A 25,300-nucleotide genomic window follows, 5' to 3' on the forward strand; every position below is an offset into this window, starting at 1 on the left:
TTCACATCAACAACAGACACCAATTTTCTGTCATCTGCTTCCTCTCATTCTGAGAGGAATGATTTCTATGTATGTTGAAAAAGACGTTCAGTGATGTATGACCGCTCATTCTGTCTCTGTTTTTCTCTGCCTTTCCATCGTTCTTCCAGTGGCCATTATGTTGAAGGATGATTACTTTGTTCGGGGAGCAGGGCTACCAGGCAGGTTCAAGGCAGAAAAAGTGGAGTTCCACTGGGGTCCAAGCAACGGATCTGAAGGCTCTGAACACAGCATCAACGGCCGGCGTTACCCTGTGGAGGTAAGCAAAATCTACCCAGCCTCAACATACAAAGGACTGAGCCATATCTGAGAGTGGGAAGTGAGAAATCTATCATATGGGTGCAGATTTTGAGACCTCATCAGGCTTCTGAAGGAAGCGCTCATCTGGAGTTTAGATAGCCTGCCAGTTACTTGAACCAGAAAATTTAAATTTGTGCAAAGGAGAATGAGTTCAGGTTGACTGTGAAAGACTGAGACAAGGCAAATATACCCATTTTTAGAGTTCAATAAGCTCTTAGAGCACAATATCCTGCAAATGGTTAAGACAGCACAAACATTACAAGTTAAATTATTTGAGTCGGTGAGTTCTTGTGGAAAAAATATGATTTTATTTCAAGAAGGTGTGCATCATTTGGCTACATATACAGTAGCAGTGGCATAGCTATATAGCAGAAATATTGTGATGGGTGGGCTGTGCAAATAAAGCTGTCTGCAGATGATAAGAAATTTGTTCTTTGCTCACTACACTGCAGAGACTAGCAGAGGCAGAGCACAGTGTAGGTATATGTCCTGTCTACCTGGTATAGCTCATTTTAGCAATGGATTTAACTAAGTTTGTTGAGTTACAGAGTTTGGTGAATTCTGACACACTTTTCTTAAGATAAGAGATAATTGTTAGCAAAATGGAAAGAAGTGAAATAGGAGCAATATAGCCAAGAGGAAATATAAAAATAGAACAATATATGCAAGAAACAGACTCAACAGTAGAGTTTACACCATTGCACAAAGGAAATATTGATATTGTACTGCCAAAATGATAATATACCTGTGTGATGTATTGATATTGCACAGTCTGAGGTGAGAGATTCCAAGCTTCCATCACTCTCTACCTCTCCTCCTTGTATGTGCTGCTTCTGGCTATAGCTGTTATTTCACTGGTTTAGCTTCGAAAGGTCAACATCAACCAAGGTCAAATTTGAAATAATCTGAATGTGACAAGTGACCCTTCACTAAGTACCGTCCTCCTTAGTTACTGTTGCTACGCCTGCCAAACTTTCCATTCTTGCACTGCATTTATGAAGTGTACAGTGATAACAGAGGCAGATATAACATCGAAACACTGACAAGGTTTTTGATTCCTGAGACACATAAACAAAAGCAGCTTCTCATCTCTAGCTGACAATGGTGCATTTTGTCGGCTAAAATAATGACAAACAAGCAGATTTCATAAGTGTAGCTGGCTGATGTGAGCTAAAGCTAACTCAACTTGAGTCAGCTGAGAAGTCTCCAGCTGACATTTTAATGTTTCCATCTGACATGTTTTAAAACAAGAACCCTGTGAAAGTGTTTAGGTAAAGTTAGCTAACAGCTGCATACATGATATAACATTGATGCTAAAAGACTGAGGCTAAAGCTAGCTTACATCTCAGCAAACACTGGTCAGATGGTGAAGTACGGCAGGTTCTGTATATCTACATGATAGATGACAGAAATACACTCATTAACATGGGAAAAGGAAGCGCAGGGGCTGCTCACCCAGTCACACCAGCTGGAACATGAATGCAGAAGATAGCTGACATAAGAGCTAAGATAACCCAGTTTAGACCTGAGACAGCGAGCCAGAGAGAGATGCATCATCATTGGCCCACTTTGACTCTGCATCAGCCCACATCCACCTCCTCAAACCCCCACAGAACAAATACAGATTCAGTGGTATCTAACAAGTTTGTCTGGAGGTAAAGTTACTGCAGCTAGTAAGCTAGTGTTAGTTAGTCATACATGCTAATCTTTGCATCCTATGTTAGACTTTAATCTATTCACTACACATGTGCTCTTGTATTTCATGTGCTTGAGAGATGACAAAAAAGATGGCACTGTCCATGAAACACTGAGTGTCATTCTTCTCAGAGCCTCCTGCACACCTTCAACATGGAGAGAAATGCAAAACTTGCCAGCCCTAGTAATAGTTGCTAACTTATGATTGGACAATTGCTGTTTAGAGGCAGGGCTTAATGAAGGCTCAATTTTGAGCAGTGCGCCACGCCAACAGTAGTGATAATGGTAGTGCTTCCACCCAGTTTATACCACTGACCATGTGTGGAAACCTGAATAAGGATAACATAAGGCTGAAGTAAGCCTGCTTAGAGTCAAGTCTTTAGTTCTGTTGTATTAAATCATACAGGGCAGGTGTTATTATAGGTGAAGCAATAGACTTTATTGTGAGCAGTTTTATGTAGGGACTATTTTCTTTTTGCCAAACCACACCTGCCAGTTGGATCATCGTGTAGAAAGAAACATGCATCTACTACTAGACAAGAGGTCAGCCGAGGAGGACTCCATTGAGCCACTTCAGAGCCACTTGTTCATGAGTAGATACATGTTTCCTGCTGAGGGTGGATTATGTTGCATAAGTGGGTCATGATTTCTGGAAAGATACATTGCTGTGTAATGTTTTTTTTTTTTTTTGCACTTTGAGCACCACAAGCTGATTTAAGTTAGTGAAGCTCAGGATATTTTGATCCACTTCTTTGTGATAGTCCAGTAGTCTCAGTATTCACATAGACTAACCTATCTATAAATTCATTTACAATAAACATCTTATATACTAGTCTGAACACATACATTTTTTAAGAACATGTTGTGAAATGATTTCTTTATCTTTTTAGTATTTGTTGAAGGGTATTAAACAGAGTAATTATGTTGGTAGAGGACACTTAAGAGTATCAATGTTCAGTGAATACACTGTTCTGCTGAAGTTCTGCTGACTTAAAAAATCTTCAGTGGCGTTGATTTTGTGTGTGTGTGTGTGTGTGTGTGTGTGTGTGTGTGTTTGTGTGTGTGTGTGTGTGTGTGTGTGTGTGTGTGTGTGTGTGTGTTTAATAAACTCATAATTTTTGATAATTTCATGAGAAATAAGGTCCCTAAAACATTCCTGAAACACCACAAATATTTTAAGTTTTGAGGTAGATGATTTAGAGTTTAATTAACTAAATCAATGTTTTTTTTTTTCTTTCTGAGTTCATGGATTTGTAAAAGAAGACACAATTTAACTGTAATCAAAGAGTACATATAAAACAAACTCTGGATATTTAAGCTCATATAAACTCCACCTTTTCAGTTTATGAACTCAAGAAAATTTTGGCAACTGATTGCTTCAATATTTTTGAGTACTGCTAACAAATAAACATTTTACAGGTGGCACTGTCCACAGGCTACTGGATGATCTTGGCTGTAAAGACTAGGCCTCCTCTCTCAAACTTGATATTTGGCATTAAGACACACTCTTTCAGTATCCAGCTTCAACATTGTCCAACTCATTGCAACATGCCAAGTGTGTAAATACGAGTGTGTGTGGGTCTGTCTGACAGCGTGTGTGTGTTTGCGTGTTGTTTATGTGCAGCTGTCAGTCTCTTGAATGCTGAAATGTCAGCCATCTCTGTTTGGACTTCTCCTAGAGCGCTACCTCTTTGCAGCGGCCGGCCAAACAGATGAATATGTATTGTTTGACATTTGGAAGATCAGCACGCTGACAGTTCAGCTTGATATTGTAATCTTCTCCTTCCGCTCCAAACTCTTTTTTTCCCCCCGAACCTTTCCACAGAGTTGCAGAAAGGTGCCTTTGTGTCAGTGGGTGAGATAGCTGTGTATGTAAATGATGCATTTGTCCTCACTACTCAGTTTAGAAATATTGCTTACCTGTCTGCGGTAGAAGAATTCAAAGATTCTGCTGAAAACACAAAACCTCCCATATGAATGCATGACGAAGCTTTCTGCGGCTGCTGTTTTAAAATGGCTGGATTTATAATCTGCCGCCACTATTGATTCAACAATGAGACATCAGCAAGGAAAAGTTTCCATGTAGCTCTCGTATGAAGTTCCAGCGGAAATCAAGTCTGTTTTCTCATATTGACTGAGCCTTTCAGTCAGCTATACTATTTCCCCAGAGACACACACACACACACACACACACACACACACACACACACACACACACACACACATGTCTGCCTTGCGCCAGATTCAATATTGGCAGAATGATTCAGCTGATCAGTCCTTTAAGGCCACACTGATACTGATATTTCTGCAGTGAAGCTTCTGAAAGACAGGATTTTGTGCAGATTTTTGGCCAAATTAGATATATATTTTTTTAATAATAAACATGGTTATGTAATAAAGCCTGAGCAATGCAAACAGAAGAACTGCAGACTTTTATAGAGTTTAATTGTAATAGAGGAGGAGGTTCAAAAAGCTTTTTGAAATGAATTTATGATTTCTTTTAAGGTGGGATTAGGGTTAAATTAATTTTAAAATGCACTTGGCTTTGATGTAGCAGCTTCTCTCTGTCTGTGGGCATCAGACAAAGAGGTGAATATAATAATAAAAATAATAATAATAATATACATTATACCACTAATACTATTGTCTACTGTATTATTGTATACTATAATACACATAACAGATAATTATACACTATGCAGTATAATCATATTACAGTAGTCTTGCTCAATGGCCTGCCCACAACACTCTGTGGTTCATGAGTAATAGCTAATCAGCACTGAGGGTTGTGACACAGACAGGCAGACACAGAGCTGCTCTGGTGAGCTGAGCAGAGCTGTGTGTGGAAGTTAAAACAGCAGATGTAACAATAGACATCAGAATCTTATGGTCACCCTGCCCAGTTTCACAGTTACACTTGTGCAAATGCCTGAAATCATGGTTGAGATTTCACTCGATGGAGGTGGAAGTAATGACCTTTAAATCAGTTCTTTTCTTTCAGACTCTGCTGCCACACAGAGTGCATCAGAGTAAACACATCTGTCTCGTCTTCTTACTGCAGCTCAAGATTTAGGGAATTGTAACTTTAAAAGGTAACAGTGACAGTGTATTTCACACTGATGGGCAAATTAAGTCCATGGATCACATGCAGGCTGAACTGTGGGGGCTGATGTGTACTGACCACGGACCGGTGATGATCCTAGATGATCCTAGAGGCCACCATATCGAACCGCCATGTTTCTACTATAGGCCAGAATCAGCAAACAAAATACTGGCTTTAGATGCAGGCAGGGTGTGATTTGCTGGGGGGGGGCATCTCCCTGCCTCTGCTAAATTATTTTTCATCCCTGGTGGGGACAAAGTTTATTTCCACCTCTGTACTCTACAGTCTGCCACGACCCCTCTATTGTAGACCCTCAAAGAGACAATTTATGACCAAAAAAAGCAAACACATTCTGTCTGTCTATGGGTCTCCTCCACACCATTACAAGCACCTCCCAAGTAAGCCTTTGGTGTCAACCTGTGGGACACACAGGAATGATGTTGCGCCACTCTGTGAGGAAATACAGGTACTGTACAGCAGACAAAATGCATTCTTGTAAATTTTTAGGAATAATCAATGAAGCTAAAGCCCCGATCAGACACAGAGCAGCTTTTACAGTGCAGCATCTGTGAACACAGCAGACAGACAGTCAGAGGGAGCGCTCATGTGGACTGACAGCTGAGTAATATTCTCAGGTTCAACTTGATGAATCTCTTCATAAAGTCAGTCATCAGATAACATTACATTTTACACAAACTTAATTTAAAGGTTTTCATTGTGACAACAGAGGTACTGGATTCAATTAAATATGTACCACTCAGCTCCCTGATCCTGTTCTGGCAGGATCCAGCACAAAAAATAAGTTCTGCAAAAGGGGATTTAATTCTGGTTTGTTAGATTAGCAGTTAACCTTTAGTTCTGTTGTGTGTATTATCACATCACCTGTGTGTCTGCATCAGAAAAGTGAAAGGAATGAAAGTGAAAATATCACACTACTTCATTAACTCATTGTTTACACTACACTACAGTGTTTAAGTCATGATTCCTGAATTGTTTATTAGGACTTATTAAGGTTCCTAATTATCCTATAAATGTACATTCCTTGTAGATATTAATCTTTTTATCACAAATCTCACCTTGGATGTAGGCTGTGGTTGGAGGCTGGTGAGCGGTATCCAGTTTGTTGCTATCTACAACCTCACCACTAGATGCCACTAATTTCCACACACTCGTCACGTGGCATAAGTCATGTTAAAGTTAACCATCTGAAAGGGCAGCAGTTTGGTTAGGTTTAGGAAATGATTGTGTTTTGGATTAATATACGTAAGTTATATATGTGACACGATGGAAGTGGCAGAAGTCATGTACATAATGTAACACACTGTAACTTAAGTCAGCATGGATTTTGATTTCACATAAACCTCGTACTCCTGGTTAAAAGTCTAGATATTCTTGCTCTTTATACTACTGCACGTCACCTGACTTCCCTCTTTGTTTGTGTTAGAATTACTACAAATCATCACCCATCAGTGAACCTAAATATGGGTCATAATGAGTTACTTGGACAGATGACCTAAACATCCAATTTTATCATAAGGACCGGCTATATTCTTTAAAGCAGTGTTTCTCAATCCCTTTTCCTGGGGACCCACTTTTTAAAAATGACAAACCATTGTGACCCAAATCAAAATACGAACGTCCATGCGCTCCACCTGTTTTCACATGTTTGCACATATTTTTTCAACTATAATCTGGTGATCATTTTTCCACTAATTGATTAGTTGTTTGGCTCATAAAATGTCAGAAAATGTTGATCTGCAATGATATCCTGAAATATCTTGTTTTGTTCACAACTCAAAGATATTCAGTTTATTGTCAGAGGAGTAAAGAAACCACAAAATATTCTCATTTAAGAAGCTGATGTCAGATAATTTAACTTTATTTCTTTAAAATGTATTCAAACCAATTAATCGATTATCGGAATAGCTGGTGATTCATTTAATATTCAGCTAATAGTTGAATAATTGTTGCATCTCTAATGTTAACAGGTCATCTCACTGAGCTTTCTATGTATACCAGGGGTATTCAACTAAAATTCAAAGAGGTCCAGTTAGAGAAAATTTCCTAAAGCAAAGATCCAGAACATCATAATGTCTAACTTGTGTTATGAGAGTGATATATACTGAAGTAGTGTAGTAGTTGTATCAACGTCTACAGGGGTGTCAAACTCATTTTGGTTCAGGGGCCACATACAGCCCAATTTAGTATTCTGAATTTTTTTCTATTACATTTCTTTTGCTTTATTTAAGAACAATGGTAATATACAAAAGAGAAAATAAGACAGGTCTATTAAATGAACAACTATAAATTGCTAAAGTAAAAATACTCAGTAAAGTCACTTTACTGAGTATTTACTTTTACTGTATTTACTTTACTTTCTACTTTTTTTCCATGTACAAAGGTTAAAGTAAAGGTAGTAATGTCTGCAGAAACCACAAACAGAAGATGGAACTAACTCTTTGAACTGAAACAGTCACCAGAATGTTTTGTTAACATGTTAAAATCACAACATTTTTCTTCTGGAGCAGGACAGACGCTCCCAGACCCCCAGAGGACAGGGGACTGGTTTACCAACATGCCACCTTTTTCTCCTCTTATGAGTTTGCAGGTCTGTATTTAGTCATCAAAAAATAACAATAAGAATACCATTAAAGTACAACAACAGCAATAAAAATGTTGATTTTGAAACAATAATATACAAAATTTTTAAATTGTAATTAAGTAAAAACACTAATACCACAATGTAAGAATACCTAAGTAAAGAATGTGAGTATTTTTTCCATCACAGCAGGTCAGTGATCAGTGTTTCAGTGACTCTCTGTGGATCAGTGAATAGTTTTATTTATGGCGGCCCGCCACATTAAAAACATCGACACCGCGACATGATTTTCTATTTTTGGAGCTGCGCACCTTTTTCGCTCGTGTCTAGAAGTTAAACTCTTTATTTGCACAACTCTCGTGAGATTTGTGTTCGTTATTTCTACTAAAATAATAAAATCTTTTGCGGGTCTAGGGTTCCCTTCTAGACACGACCCTCTCTGTCAAACTACAGACAGCAGACTGTCTTTAAACAGCACGATGTTAAACTCTGCAGTGTTTCACACAAAGACTTTATTTGTGTGGACACCCAGGTTTGGTTTGTCACCAGTTTTGTCATTTTTATTTTTTAATCAGTCCAAGAGGACGATGGTATCAGTGATTGATTAGTGATCAGTCTGCCCTCCTCTCCTCCCTCACCTGTTCACTCTGCTGTGAGAAGATCTGAAAGTTTCTCACAGAGAAACACAGACTCTCCTGTTTTACGTACAGGCCTCCTTATACAGTTGTTTAATTTTATAAGTGCATCTGGTTGGTGTCGATGTCATTAACCATCACGTTAGTTTCTGTTGTAATAAACTCCGTCATTAACAACAGTCTCCTCCACACGCAGCTTCTCTGCAGTTGGTCTGTGTGTTTCCTGATCAGATAAACCAGCGCCGGAAAGACTAGAAAAGTTGAGCCAGTTAAAATAGAAGCGTCCCGTCAAAATTTAAAATCTCTTAATAATTTATTGGTTATAGGTCCGGGTCCGTATAGGACAGCGTGTGGGTCCGGACTCGGACCGTGGTCCGCCAGTTAGGGACCCCTGATGTATACAGTCTTGATATACGTGATGTCTGTTGAAGAAAGAAAGACATTTCCAACAGATTCAACTTGTGTTGTGTGTGTAAATCTATCTCAGTGAAGCCTCTAATGCTGCTTCATCCAGCCACAGTATCAGCAGTGAGATCGCAGTACACTTTGATTGCTGCTTCAACTTTATTGCCTACCTGCTACAGTGCACAATGTTATCTCTGCAGGGAGAGTATGGAAACTAATATATGGATACACATGCATCCACACACACTTATGGACACACTGTAGACAAAGTCAGCACACAGTTGCCAGGGGTGTCCATCTCATGATCACAGCAGAATATATTCTCCACCTACAGCTGCGGTGTTGACTAGATGTGCAGATAGTTTCAGATTTAGAAGAAGTTTTGAGACTTTCACAGCTGAGACTTTTGCTGTCACTTTTTATGTACAACTAAAATAGTTCCATTGTGGCTGTGTTTTTGTTGTTTTCTTTTTATGTCATTTTTAAATGCTTTGAGGAATATAACTGGAACTTTCCTTGACCTTTCCTTGATTAAATTTGGGTGGAAATCTCAGCAGCACATTTTTTAAAAAATATGCAAATAAAACCAACACTATCTGGATGGTAAGATGCTAGCAGCAGTATAGGTAGAAAAAACATTTTGATTTGGATCAAATCAAGAGTTTATAGTTAACATGTAAAAAATTAGTATTTATTGTTGATTCATTTACTAACTTTATTGATAATTATCATTATAGTTCATAAATTGTCAGAAATAATTATAAAAATGGCCTTTACAGGTAGTAGAAGTCAGGCAATAATTGTCATTTTCCCATCATTCTTTGAGCAGACACCTAACTGTGCCTGCTCTAGACTGTTCCATTACTCCCTGACAGATGACCACAATGAAGATGTTCTTGTTTTGTTGGTGCATTTTTGATGAACAAAAGCAGTAAGTGCCAAGCTGACTTCTTCAAAATAAAAGTCAACTTGTGTTTCACCAATAAAATGCTTTTAATGTGAAGCTGTGCAGCAGGAAGTTTGTGTAAGCAGTGACCTAATACTTGATGCATTTTTCCAGGAATGTCGTCAGAGACACCTAGTTCATAATAATGTCATCCTTTCATCAGCGGGGCCAGAGGCTCAATCACTGCTGTGTTACCTCATGTGGTGATAGTGTCTTAACAGACATTTAAATTAAAATGTTTGAGATTTCAACTTTAACCTTGTCTGCACAGAACCTGTAAATGGTTGTGCTTTTTTAGGACTGTGAATTAAAAATAAGGGGAGAAACATGTACCAAAATGTGTAATAAATTATTTCCCTAAGTTTATAAAGGCACAGGTTCTTATCTGCCCTGTCTTCATTCATGGGTCCTTGACGCTGCGGTTGACAATTTTGCAGAAAATGGTTCCAAACTTGAGCCCACTTGTTAAGTCAGTTGTGGCACGATGTCTCCCTCTCCCTTTTCAACTGACCTGAATTCAGTGCTGGTGTGACGTGTGATGTGCTTTTCCCAGCGGATTTGAACACAGAAGCTAAAACTCTTATTGCTAATGAACAGAGGCACAGACGTATATCCAGATATAACACACGGTTTACCTTCTTTACAATCAGTTCAGACTGAATATTTTTATTTCTCATTTCAAAGTTCACAGTTCCTGTGTAGGTGTGTTTCAGTTTAACTTTATTACTTTCTACGGTATTTGTAGACATTTTCCCACCACTCACCATACACCAGTCTGTATTCTTTTTGCATATGTGGGTAGACTGACTCTAGGGATGCTGGAGTCACTTAGTTTGTCCACTGCTCTGAAACAGACCAAAATATCATGACTATTGGATGGATGGGATGAAGGACCAAACGATTAAACATTGCTATCCTCACTAGTTGGCACCACAAATACCGGTCAATTAAAGAAATTATTCATATTTTATTAATGTACAATGTCCGTTAACTCTTCCTCTAAGATTCCACACAGCCACCTTCAACTTGATGAAACTAGTGAAAAGGATTGATAAATTGTGCTTAATTTTGACTGTTTTCTTGCTTTTAGTTGAATAGTATAAATTATTATTTTTTGTTTAATAATTAGTATAAATTTTCAATTGTCCCACAATTTTTCAAAATCTGCTTAATGGATTGACACCAGAATCATGATTCCCATGATTCTGGATTCCAGATGATGTAACTGAACTTGTGTCTTGACATTCATGGATCTGACTTGCTGAATAACGCTGACCCCTCAACTTTCAGCTAACCCTGCACAGCTAATGATGTTCCCATCAGCCTCAGCTGCACTTTTAGTTTTGCACTGGTTAAAGGATTGGTGTGGAGAATTTAGTGGTATCTAGCAGTGAGGATTTAGACTGTAACCAATGGAATACCACTCACTTCACCCTCCCCTTCCAAGCCTGTAGGAGAAAGCAATGACAAGTCGTATCTAGAGCTGATCTTACACACTTAATTTTACACACTGAACCTTTAACAATCCCTGTCAGCACTCCCCACAGACAGCAATGCTAGCTACAACCCATAATATGAAACTTCATCTTGTTGGGTGCAATTTTTCTAATATAATTTAACTGTTGTTTTACTTTCTGATGCAAAATGCACAGGGTTCAGCCTCTTGTTTTTATTTCTTAAATTTTCTATTTTGTCATATTCTTTTGACACAAGTTTCCTTACGGTTTATTACTATTCTTTTATTTTCCTTGTTTTCTTTCCCTTCCTTTTGCTTTTCCATTCCATTTCCGTTCCTTGTCCCCCTACCGTCCCTCACAGCAGCTCATAGTGTTGCAGTGGGCGGCGGTGGAGAGGAGTGTTCTTGTGCCTTCTGCGAGTGCTCCACATGAATGATGTATGATTTACAAGCCTTGCCATTTAGTAATTGTAGCCTAATAGGGCCCTTGAATAGCATGATGAAGTAGGGACCCAGTGCTCCCCTACCTGCTGTTTTAAACAGTAATGCTCTGGTTAATATGCCAAGCACAGCATTGCCAGGCAGCACAGCACACATCTTCAGCTAGAGTGTGTCACTCATCCTGTGTGTGTATGCACACCCCTGTGTCTTGTACATTCTCATTCCACTGTTGTGTGCTTTGCATTGAAAGTCAAACATGTATGAATCCGCCCACAGGTATTCTCAGGCAGCAGGCTGTGTGCTCCGCTCTGAATTGTCAAACCAAGCCCAAGGTCAACTGACACTTACACTCAGGACTGTCTTTGTTTGGAGGCAGCAGCAAATATATTGTAGACTTTGTTCAGTCTGTCTAAAGAGCAAATACCAATAATGTACAGGCTGTTTCCTAAGTACACACAAAATTACACAAGCATATACAGGGAATCACTTGAAGATGCTGTTTTCCGACAACAAAGGAGCAGATACTCACACCTGGAAAAAAGACAAAACACTAATGTAGTGTAACAGCACTGAAGCAAGGCTGCATGGGTAACGAACCAGACAACGAGGATGACTGCCCCAAGGCCAGTGGACTTCTGGGGACCCAGGGAGGTTAGCTTATTATGGGACCAGTTTGTACCAATGTACTTGAAAGTATGTTTGGAAATGTTTTTGCCTGATAATCAGACTGAACTGCCATCTTGTATCCAGTGTTCCTGTCTTGTCATCAAGCAGCAGAGACAGGAAGCAAGTTACTGCTCCTGACCAATAAATAGTCCACAAGATAATCACCTGTAAAACCACAAATTGTTGTTCCACTTTCAGTTTAACACCAGTTTTTTTATACAGCTTAAACAATGGAAAAGGACTAGGACATGTGGAAAATTAATTTTACTTCTGTTTAAAGTCAAACCTCTGACAACAAAGTTTAAGGTCAGTGTCTAAATGCGAAGTCAGAATTCTACTTTTAAAATCAGGATTTTCGGTTTAAAGTCAGAATTATGAGTTTAAAGTGAGAATTAAGGCAGAATTCTAAGCTAAAGGTCAGAATTGTTTTCAGGATCAGGATCCTGAAAATCAGGATTTTCAGTTTAAGGTAAGAATGCTGAGAATTAAGTCATAATTCTAAACTTAGGGTCAGATCAGATTTAATGTCAAAATTTATTTATCAAATTTACTTATTAAAATAAGTTTAAATTCAGATTTCAGATCAGAAGTTTAAGGTTAGATTTCTAAGTTTTAGGTCAGAAGTTTAAGTATAATGTCAGAATTCTAATTTGAAAATCAGGATTTTCAGTTTAAAGTCAGAAAAGGTCAAAAGTCTAAGCTTAAGGTCAGAAGTCTAAGTTTAAGGTTAGATTTCTAAGTTTAAGGTCACAGGTGTTGATAGGTTGATTTTGTTACACATAGTTAGGGCCAGGCTTGCTGTTTCCCCTTGTTTCCAGTCTCTGTACCATGCTAAGCTAACTGCTTACTGGTGGTTGCTTCATATTAAGAGTGGGCCCTACAGATGTGGGAGTGGTATCAGTCATCTCATGTAATTCTTGGCAAGTAAGCAAATAGGTGTATTAACTTCACACACAAATCTCAAAACAAAGTTCTCTTCATTTTGGAGGCTGCAGTCATGAGCAAGGGTTGTCAAAGCAATGTAGTAAAAATTCAAATCAAATCAAACAAATTACTCTTACTATTTTCAAGTATGGAATTGGCTGTAGTGTCTCAAAGTCACATGTTAACTGGTGCCTACCTTGAAAAATTATCTGTTAGCAAAAGACTTTAAAGTTAAGTGTTAGAAAGTGTTAACTTTTATTCTTTCTGTCTATATAATATAAATGCACTGACTGCCAAACACTAACTAAACTTATTTCAAATCTGTTTGAGTTTATCTGGTCAAAGGTTTTTTGGTATCCTACATAGTTAAAATCAGATTCTGACAGATAGAAAAGGAAAATGGACCAAAATGGAAATATCTGCTGAAACTTGACACATTATTTTCTGACTCCTCATTATTCCCCTGTTTTCTGTGCAAACTACATGAACTCCTCACACTCTTCATTTCCCGTTTTCAATTTTTGACAATTGGACTAAAATACCTCCTGATTGGTGTGGTTGCCCTGTAAAAGAAGTCCAGGAAACTCCAAATTAAACCCCACTGTACAATTTCAAAAACACATCTTATTTGGAAGTCAAGCTGTGAGGATTTTATCCAGCAGCTGCAATTTTACACCAAAACCTTGTGACATCTGGCAACAAAAACAACAACACTATGCTGATAATTCATGATTCCATTTTTGGCAGTTTCAATCCAAATGGCCAATAAAGTGTCTTCTTTGCTTCAGAGGTCAGTAATTGATTTAACCCGTGTGGTATGCAGATAGGTTTTGTACAGTTTTTCACTGCTTAACTGAAGAACTGGATCACAGCATGAACAGAGCATGAGCGTATTGATGGAAGGAATTCAGTGTTCACTTGAGATAATTTGTCTTAGATGAAAAGAAAGATAGTTTAGCATACTAAAGATAGTTTAGCATACTAAAATTCATGCATAAGTACTTTTGGTTGGATTCAACTTGATTTTAGCACTGAGGACCTCTCAAGTAGTGGCTGTAACAGAATATTTCACCTGCAAACATTTAACTTAAATTGACTCCAGCTATGCACATACACACTTCAATTTCAATGCACATCACAGCCTTATATTTAAATATTACTGATTTTTTTTTACAACACATCCTCATACCTAATCAACAGAATATGACAAATGCCAGTGACTTCCAAAAAGACATACAGTATATGACTATTAGCTGCATTAAAAAGCCACATCATTGTATAAAGGATACTACATGGGTTCAGGAACACTTTGGAAAACTGATGTCAATAAACACAATTTGTCTCTGCATCTACAAATACAAGTTAAGACTCTACCATGCAAAGAGAAAGACATATATCAACAACATCCAGAAACACTGCAGACTTCTCTGGACCAGAGCTCATCTGAGATGGACTGACGCAAAGTGGAAAAGTGTGCATGAGTCCACATTTCACAAATCATGGACGTCGTGTCCTCCAGGCTAAAGAGGAAAAGGACCATCCAGATTGATACCAGCTCTAACATCCCCATTAATGCTAAAAGGTACATACAGGTTTTGGAGCGACATATGATGCCACCCAGACAATGTCTTTTTCAGAGACGTCTCTGTTTATTTCAGAGAGACAATGCAAAGCCACAATGTGCTCGTGTCCCAACAGTCTTCATAGTAAAAGAGTTTAGGTACTAGACTAGACTGACCTGTCACCAATTGAAAATGTGTGGTGCGTTATGAAGCACAAACTACGACAACAGAGACTCTGGACTGTTGAGCACCTGAAGTCATATATCAGGCAAGAATGACCAGCTTTATTTACATGATGGCGTTAGCTAATATGGATCCTAATAAACTGAACTAATGAGCAAAAATTTCAGAACTTCAATAATTTGTGTCCTCAGTTCCAAAACTTGCTTCCGTTCCAACTTTTTTGGAACATGCTATGGGCATAAAAATCAAAAATATCAGTTTGAACATCTTGTCTTTGTACTGTATTCAATCAAATAGAGCTCGGGAAAACCATGCAAATCATTGCATTTGTTTTTTATTAATGTTTTACACAGCATAGCAACTTTTTTTCTTCATACTGTATGTAACATGTAATGATATGACACTTCAAACTCCTGGCTGAAGATGTGTGTTTGATCCATCCATCTGCCCCATCTTCTCCATATGCAGACTTTCTTGCTCTTGATACTATGTCAGCTGACAGAAGATCAGTATTTGACAGTCTGGGAATGACAACAGACTGGGGGATACCATGAAAATCCCACTTTAGAGTGGCGTTCACTTTAAGGATTTTGCAAAGACACCCTGAGTGATTATTCATGTATCCCAGCATCAATATGAAATCAATTGTTAAACCTGCATTATATCAGGGAGCCACCACGCTGATGTTTATTAAAGTGTCCACCCCAGTGTATCAGCAAACCAGTATATCTGTCGAAAGCTACCTCCCACTATGGCGCCTCCCGTGTCCACTCCCCCCACCCCTCCCACAGCAGGTGAGAGTACTATCAGGGCTAGCTGGCCGAGGTGCTAAGCTATCCATTCTGTCTGACTGCCTCTTGCCAAGGCTCGTTTTTATCTCCACCCCCTCCCAAGCCTCCCAGACGTGATAAACGAGGAGTGAAGGATGAAAAGATGGAGGGGGAAGGGATGAGTGTGTGTGTGGCTCCAGAACTTGCTCTGCCAGCTTTTACCCACCTGCCTAGATAAGAGAGGCACTGTAAATTAACACGCGATAGGGGGGCTGAGAGCACGGGCGCTCTGTATGTGTGTGTGTGTGTGTGTGTGTGTGTGTAGATTTGGGGGGTTTGTGCACTCATTCACACACACACACACATACACACACACACACACACACACACACACACACTTCCCCTCTTTGCTTTGCCGCAGGTATCACAGATAAAGATGTGTCATTGATGAATGGGATTTTATTTCCCATCAACCTTTGCTGCGTGGGAAATGGAAAGCTCATCCCGGCCCCTAAATCATCAGATGAATAATGATAACACTGGGTAGCAGTTTTCATTTCTTCGCACTATTTGTCTGCAAAGCGCCGTATGCAAACTGTTTGTTTCTATCAGCGCCTTCCTCTTTTTTCACATTGCAGCTGAAAACACATTAAACACTGAGCTTCCACAAACTGTGGTGCAGATGTTTAAACCCATGTTTGTACATTGTTTAATCACACTGGAGGGCAGCTAATTCACCCACCAACACCACTACAGAGGCTCGGTACAAGCAGGAGAAAATTCAGAGGCACATCCCCCTCTTTTACTCCCAATGTGGGAAGTACAAGACGTAATAATACAGCTCAATTCATCCTCTATTTCTGGTCCCACTTGTTCCCCTGATCGTTCCTGGCAGTCATTTCCTGACTGCGAGTTCCAAGATAAACAGCATTGGAATCAATGTGCTCAGCACGAACCCCATCATTCATCTGAACCACTAAAGTGACACCATAAACTTTTATTTGGCATATATTTGTTGAACAATCAAAAACACCTCAGTGAGCTGGCACCCTCCGAGGGTTTTTACAACCGCCGTGACGGTGCAACACATGGCCGTTCATTACACCAGCTCACATCATGTCAGCAGAGGCATGTAGAGTGATGCGGGGCTGTCCACGAGGACATAAATACAGGTCAACAGAAAGAGTTCAGAGGCTGGAGGGAAAATATCTATTAAACAGATATTACTTCCTTGTTGAATGGAAGTCCAAAAGTGGATGACATTTTGCCAGAGGTGAGAAGTAACAAAGTACAAGTACTTAACTCTGCTTAAGTATTTATTTTTCTGACAGCTTTTTACTTTTACTCCCTACATTTTAACACAAATATCTGTGGTTTTTACTCCTAACATTTTCAAAACAGGTTCATTACTTTAGTGTTAATGCATTTGAATTATTGATTATTTTATTTTGTGTCCTTGTGCATTTTCTTTCCAACATCAAAACTGATTTTAACCTAAAAACTAAGAAGATGTAACATGACAAAAAAGAACTGACAAGACAAAATAGACGTACCAAGACAAAAAAGATGTAACAACATGAGAAAAAGAAAAAGACATAATATGAACAACAACATAAAAGACATAACAAGACAAAAAAATAAGCATAAAAAAGCATAATACAAGACAAACAAGACTATAATGAAGTAACAAGATGAAAAAGACAGGACGAAAAACAACATAAAAGATGTAACAAGACGAAAAATACATAACAAGACTACAAAAGAAGAAAAATTACATAAAATACATAATAAGATGAAAAACATTGTAAAAGATATACGACAAAAAATACTTAAGACGAAAATGATAAAAAAGATGTTACAAGACATAACAAGACAAAACAGACAAGAAAGGGAGAATCAACCACAAAGAAAAGGTGAGGTTCAGTGAGTTTCTACAGAAATAGCCATTAGAAATGCTCTTCAGGGGACAACATTTTACTTTTAAACTTAAATTACATTTCAGAGCCTGTACTCTTATACTGGAGTAAAGAAGTTCAGTGTGTACTTTAACCAGTCTTTTTGTTTTACTCAAGTTATGTGAACTTCTACTTGAAGACAGAATGACTTCTTTTGCCACCTTTGCATTGTACTCATTGAAAGTTGCAATCTATGATCATTCCAAGATTAACTTGATAGGAAACAGAAGAAGCCTTCAGACCCTTTTGACCAGATATTGATATATTATTGATGTGATTGATTGTTGTGCTGTGTGTTGTGAACAATGTGTAGGATTCAGTGGCACACAGCGATGAGCAAGACTACAAAGAAGTGACTACCTCACTGTTTTCTTATAAGTGGGTCACTGAACATACATTGGCAGGGAAACTAGCAGTAACTGCTAATGGTCATATCTAGAGCCAGAGTTTGAATTGTCCATTCTGGGACCACATGGTGGTCACCACGGAAGAGGACCTGTGGCTCATTCTATGATACACAGTGATTCTTATTCTTAGGTGATTATATACTAATAAAAACATACTTATGAAAATTATGTTCCATTTCGGCCATATTCTGCCAATAAATCCACCTAAATTTTATGCACTGGACCTTAAAGGCCACTTCTGACCACAACACAACATTTCAAAAACATGTTTCTTAACAGAAAAAACCCTTCATACTTTTCCTCCTGGATAGAAATCTGAAGGTGGAAGTGTGTGAGGGGGCTGTTAATGCTGCCTCAACAAACTCAGAATGCTCTGAGACAGAACACGGCGGCCTGTGGTCTTCTCCTCCCCTGTTGACCGACAGCTCTAAAGCAATAAGCAAGGTTTTATGTGAAAGCAGACAGTGTAGGTCAAATTTGAACCTGTCTTTAAAGGGGAGTGTGTATCGACTGACTCATACAGATGGCAGCTGAAAACGATCATAGTTTACTCTTCCAGTTGGCATCCTTCTGTGGGTCAGTGGAATTGAGATTCACCTTGTGAAACAGATTAAAGTTCTGCTTCAATGACAGCAAAATGAATCATTTTGTAACGGCCGGATCAAGTCCTTCACTCTGAACAACACACAGCTTGTTTATCGGTACATTTCAAAACACAGACAAACGTCTAACCTTCACAAAAAATGATTTGAAGTGTTTCTGATCTGGCCCAAACTCAACTAAAACCATACCTGTGATTTGATAAAATAATCCCAAGTCAGTGTCCACTATTTGCTTTTTGCAACCTCTTCCCATCATTGTCTTCATCAACACAGTAGATGAGTTTGGTGAGGTGTGATGAAGATAGAGATGATGGAGTATATCAGTGGCTCCTCTGAGTGTTGTTTGTGTTGGTCTTCATGTTAAGCTCCCCGTCCATCTTTCTGGTTCTGGTAATAAAGAGCCTGGATTTGTTTGAGGCTTCTGCCTGTTTAAAGAAAGTTTTTCCTTGCCACAGTTGCCTCAGTGCTTGCTCTTGATGAGAACAATTGGTTTTATAAAGAGTACAGTCTAGACCTGCTCGTTTTGTGCCCTCAGATAAGTTTATGATTTGGCACAATACAAATAAAATTGAACTGAATTATACAAGCCAAATATCACTCTCTCCTTAGGTGTTTGAACAGGTTCAGATTCACTGAAGTCACGCAATAACACAACATGTCGTTCAAGGCAGTGGCAGACCAGCAACCCCTGTGTTCTGTTAGGTAAAATTACTGATTTTGCCAAAGGAGTCTGGTTGTTTAGTTTCCATGCTGGTACTTGGTAAAGGTAATATATTGACAAGACTGTCCTGCTTCTGTCTGCCCTACTGTGCTGTGATTGACAGTGAAAGTGTGTGTAGACTGGCTCTTGGGGGAAGTTTAGCAAGGCGATTGTGGTAGATGAATGGATCAAAAACAGGACTTTCACCCTGGAGACTTTGGTCTTTGTATTCCGTTTGAAGCTAAATGTCTCTCTTAACTGTTTTTTTGACTGGGAACGATATCTTGGGCTGACAGCTGAGCTCTACTGCCAGGTTTCTGGCCCACAGTTTTCTGAAGTCACTGGCGTTGTGTTTCATTTCATTGATCGTATTGTACAGATGTGGTCAATAGTTTACATACACTTGTAAAGAGCATGTGTATCACGACAGTCCTGAGCTTCTCATGATTCCTTTAACTCTTAATTTTCTCAGATGGAATGATTGAAACACATGTCTTTGTCATAAAAAACAATTGTGCCTTTTGTTTTTGTTTTTTTCATAAATTTATTAAAGGTGTTCTGAAAATATGACAAAATCTGCTGGGTCAAAAATATTCATACAGAGGTGCTAATATGTCTCTAGGACTTTTTGACCTCAGTTAGGTTCTTTTGATCGCCATCCACAAGCCTCAGTGTAGTTTAACTAAATTTGTTGCCTTTCTGACAAAGACTTATCTCGTCAGCACAGTCCACAGGTTCTTGGTGGAGTTTAAAGTCAGGAGTTTGGGAAGGCCAGTCTGAAACCTTAATTCTAGCTTGATTTCTTTACCACTTTTGATGTGTGTTTGTGTGGTCATTGTCTTGTTTGAACACCCAACTGTGTCCAAGACCCAACCTTCTGGCTGATGATTTTAGGTTTTCCTGAGGTATTTGGAGGTAATCCTGCTTCGGCATTATTCCATTTACTTCCCAAATAGCTCAATGTTTGTTTCATCCTACCCCAGAAGTTTCCTCCAGACAGCCTTTTCTTCATCCATGTGATCAGCAGAAAACTTCAGTCAAGCCTTAAGGTTCCACTTCTGTAGCAAAGACTTCCTTCTTGTTCAGACTGTGGACACTGACACCTGTGCTCCAGCAGCTTCTAATACATTGCAGACCTGCTTTTTGGTGATTCTGACAGTAACAGTAGGGTGGGCCTAGGCAGAATAATCTTGGGGAAAAAATTGCCAATGACTAAGAATAAGTACCTCATACAACCCTGCTTCAAATCACCTAAACTATCCATTTAATGAAAAAGAAAACAGATAATTACATTCTAGAGTGGATTTAACCACAGATTGAGTGTGAATTTGAGTGCATTTCTTAATTGTGTATATTTATCACTGGAGCGCCTGTAGGCATTAATAGGTGTGTGTGCAGAGTGTATTTGTATATGAGAGGAAAGGTGAGCAGTCAGCTGTCTGTAGTGATACAGCAGCGTGTCACTGACAGCACAGACGGGATATTGAATGGATGGCTGCAGAGGGACGGTGCTGTTACACTGACAGACACACACAGCTGATGAAAAACTGCATTTGTTCTCCTCTCCCGTAGCACAACACGAGTAAGTAAATCAGTGTAACTGGATGTTGCAGGCTAACACATGGAGCCGCGCTGTACATAACCACATTATGGTGATGGGGGGTTGTTTTTCTGTGCTGTTGATCTTATTAGTAATGGTATCCGTGGAGTTTTTCTTGTCTTATTGTTATATCCAGCCTCTCTGCCTTTATGCTGTTTGTGCTCTCCTCATTTATTGCTTTTTCTTTCTTATTCTCCCTCTCTTTTTTGTTCTTTCTCCTCCTCTCTCTCAGCCAGCTACATTCCATTAAACCTTCAAAGATAACAGATGACTGCCAGGCTGCACTCCCTTGTTTTTTATATTTATTTCTCTTTTATTTATGATTGGCCTTCCCTCTGGATAGAGAACACATGCCATTCCTAACATAATGTTATATTTCCTGGTGCCTGTCCTCAATGACACCAAAAAAACACAGTCATTCTTTAAAAGCCCAATGCTACCTAGAGGGCAAATAGATGCTGTCCCAGTTGCTGAGCCTGTTCCATACCATTTTTAATAATCTGGCTTGCTGATAGGGGCAGCCCCCACCACCTTTTTTGTGCTTTTTTTTTTTCTTTTTTTGGGAAAAAGCAATATTTTGCCCGCCCCCTCCTCTCTTTGCTTTTATGAAAAAGTAACACTCATGAAATTGAAAAAGCCACAGCTGACTCTCAGGGCCATTTCTCACGTAATGCATTTCAATTGGGTTTTTAAGATAGATTGCACGAGGTCGAAGCATGCTCTAAACATATCTCATAACCCAGATTGTACAGGCCTGTCCCCGCATCTCCGATGTGTTTTGTAAAACTGCGGCGGTGAGGGAGATGAAAGGCGGTGTATGTGTTGCATCAGTGCCCGGTAACGCTCCATCGTATGACCTTCTTTGATGGACGCCCTTTCTCCAGCTGTGAGAAAGGGGGCCGAGGAATGTGAAACCCTGTAGCGTGGCTCAGATCGAGAGAGAGAGGCTGCATCAAACCTTCTTCTTGTTGTCCTCGCTCTCCCCGCTCAGCAAGGACGTGCGCTCCACGCAGCGCATTCTGTTGTCTGTTTTTACACAAAGCCTTGCTTATGTCGCTTCAGATCTGTCAGTCCCTCAGGGGGGATCACAGGCTGCAGCGCCCGGGCTCGCAGCACTCTCAGCAGGGTCGTGGCAGCATCGCCGGCCCCGGAGTAGCTCCTGCTTTACATTTCCATCCTGAGGCAACAGAGCTGTCCCAGGAGACACTTGAAGGTGGATGAAAAGAATGAAGGGAGCGCTCAGAGGTTTCTGTCAGGACACATGTTTTTGAATCATTGTCTTATGGTTCCAAACAGAGGAGAGACTTACATGACATTTCCTGTGGGCAGAGGTCTGCCTCACAAGTCTCTTTTTATGCTCCTGTGTTGTCTAAGACATATTTCATTAACACGCCCGCAGTAGTGCTGCAGCCTCACCAGGCTCTTCACTCCAGTTACTGACGCATGGATTCCATGCACATCCCCTGATCCAGGGGCAGGGCCACAGATGCATAAATAATTTTCCTGCCGTCAGATGGACCACACACCCTTTTGGGTGAAAACAAGTGCTGTAAATGTGCACCAAATTGAAAAAACTAGTGGCGACATGCATAAATGCTTCTGCAACACATTTTGCATGTCAAAAAATAAAACAAACAGTTTGCAATTTTCTTTATCTCTCCAAAGAGTGAAGGACAGTAGAAATAAAGTGAAAATGGTGAACTGTGGGACCCGGTCAGTCAGTACATGTAGATCTGCAGCAAACACTTCATTATAGGTTAGTTAATGATGTTACTAAGTAAATGATGCATGCTGATTGTAGATCATGAAGTGAATCAGAAAAGAGTCTTAGTAATGGTGGAACGAAAGTTTTAACTGTAAAAAAAAAATATATGTCTCTACCATAACACACCAGTTTTTTAGTATGTACTTTGGTTTGGTGCACTGTTTGCCTCATGTACTGAGGCTGTGAGGTCTTATGGGTTCAGCTCCAGCCTGTGGCCCTTTTGGTGCATATATGTAACTCCCCCACTTTGTCTTTCCCTGTCCTGTCATGTCCTCATCTGTCCAATGAATTAAACCAATCTCCATCCTTTATCTTTATTATTATTATCATTATTAAGTGTTTTGGAAGGCTTTTATGCCTTTAATAGGCTGTCCACTCAAAAAACCAGCAGGAGCAGAGGATATTTTAACATTAGTTATTCACATGAATTGAGCTGACCTAACATCTAACCTTGTAAACAGCAGACAGTCATAGTCAATTTTCTACCTTTCTCAGCTAGTGGTAAAAGGTTGAGTAATAAGCACAAACACCATTCAGAATAGAGACAGCAGTTCTACTTTGCCACAGCAAAGAAATTCATTTACAGTAACATCATTGGACAGACAACTGAAACAGCAAAATAAAGTGTCACTACATAATAAACACCATTACCTGGAGGTTCATGGTGGTTGTATCAGGTTCCTCAATTTTATAGGAGGCAAACTAAAAGGACATATAACTCCTATTTCTTTATTTTTTCTATATAATGACAATATAATAATATGCCTCATGCAAGAAACACTCATATGAACAGAGTTGTTTTTAAGTGTTCTGTACAAGTGATTTAAGACAACTTGTCACATTCACCAATGTTCTCATATTTTGAATTTTCTTTCAGATTCAAACACATGTCATGTGCAGCAGTGTTGTTTTCGGCAGCCATTTTTGAATTAGTTTTAGTCTTAGTCTTTTGGATGAAATGCTTATTAGTTTTAGTCACATTTTAGTCATTTCTATCCTTGATAGTTTTAGTTGACGAAAACTAAAAGGGTCTTAGTCCAGTTTTAGTCATTAATTTTAGTCAAAAAAAAAAAAAAAAAAAAGACTTTAAAACATTAAATTAGGCCAATACAGATATAGGAAATTGTAATTGAGGTTGACAGGTTGTGTTGCAATTCATAAAGCAACAGTTAACTCTCTTACACAGTTAACACTTTTGTATAATAACCAGATTTTTTACCAGTTTGATAGCGCTAGCCTAGACTTTCCCATCCGTTTTATTTTTGGCTGGATTATGTGTAAAGTATATCCATAAATCATCATGTCTTTTCTGCCCACCAAGCCCTTGTGCTGATGTTGCCGCCATGGTTCATGAACTGTGTGTGTGTGTGACTGGCCCGGTGTGCACTGTGCCCGGTGGTGGGTGTGAGCAAACAAGGACGGGATGCAGGTGCGTTGCTGATATCTTCAGCATTTGGCAGACAGATTGCACATACAGTTGGAGGAAATACCATGCATTTTGATAGTCCTAAAGCCAACCCACTGACATTTTCATCTCGTCTCCTCTCGTCAACGAAAACAACAGATACGTCTCGTCATATTTTCGTCATCAACGAGCTATGTTTAGCTCGTCACCGTCTCGTTTTAGTCATGAAAAAAAGGTGCGTTAACGAAATCATTTCGTCGTCGTCATCGTTAACGAAAACAACACTGATGTGCAGTCAGTCTGTTGGTATACAAACTGAAGTTTTTCCATGAATGGCTGTATATTTCATTAGACTGAAGACATTTTGAGTTTGAAAAATAAATTACACTTTATAATTATGTCATCATTATCCCGTTTGAGTACATTTCAAATTCTAATATAACTATACATTCACACATAAAGCCTCTCATCATTAATTTAATGATCTATTATTACCTGCTGTCAGGTGTATTGGCCGTATATCTTCACATGCAGGTTTATAAAGTCTCTGTCCAGGTGAACATCCTCACTTATTCTGTCCTCTGTCTCTGTGATGAAAACTTCACCTTTCCCTTCTCCTCCTGCTGCAGTCATCAATTGCCTCTTACTGTGGGGAGTCTTTTTTTTTTTTCTCTGAAGTCATTTGCTTTTCTGATTTCTTTGCTTTAGCAGGATTTTAAAATTTCTGGAAAATTTCCTTGATGGATCTCTTAAAACAGGATGTCAAACTATTTTCATCACTTCCTGACAAATTGGGCAGGAAGCACAGCCTCATGTGGTATTATTGGTGTGTTAATTATGCTGATTTACAAGTCTCATGCACTTGCACACAAATATGCACATTTGGAGCATTTACATGGTCACTTAAAGTTATGAATGTTTGTTGAATCTAAAAAAAGAGTGATTTAAGATAAGAATACGAAAATGTTCCTGCATGATCCTAATATCTACACAGTATTTTTATTTTATGCTATTAAATTGGAAAAAACCTCAGAATGTGTATTTACCAGTCAAATTAGAGCAGCTGCTTTCACCCATAAAGGGGCGGGACATGATACATGATACAGAGTGCCCAGATGTGCTGCTCTCATCTGTGGGCCCAA

General features: G+C 39.1%; 1 protein-coding gene across 2 annotated transcripts in view; it reads left to right on the top strand.

The window, feature by feature from the left end:
* Window positions 1-25,300, top strand: part of LOC146331006 (receptor-type tyrosine-protein phosphatase gamma-like) — a 660,966-nt gene that overhangs the window by 396,892 nt on the left and 238,774 nt on the right. For both annotated transcript variants that reach the window (XM_084725921.1, XM_084725912.1), the window contains exon 4: window positions 150-298. In XM_084725921.1, coding sequence (XP_084582047.1) covers window positions 150-298 — 149 coding nt within the window. The remainder of the gene's footprint in view (window positions 1-149; window positions 299-25,300) is intronic.

The sequence above is a fragment of the Lutjanus erythropterus genome, chromosome 2 (genome assembly GCF_056507025.1).
Source record: "Lutjanus erythropterus isolate fLutEry1 chromosome 2, fLutEry1.hap2, whole genome shotgun sequence".
Classification (NCBI taxonomy): Eukaryota; Metazoa; Chordata; class Actinopteri; order Lutjaniformes; family Lutjanidae; genus Lutjanus; species Lutjanus erythropterus.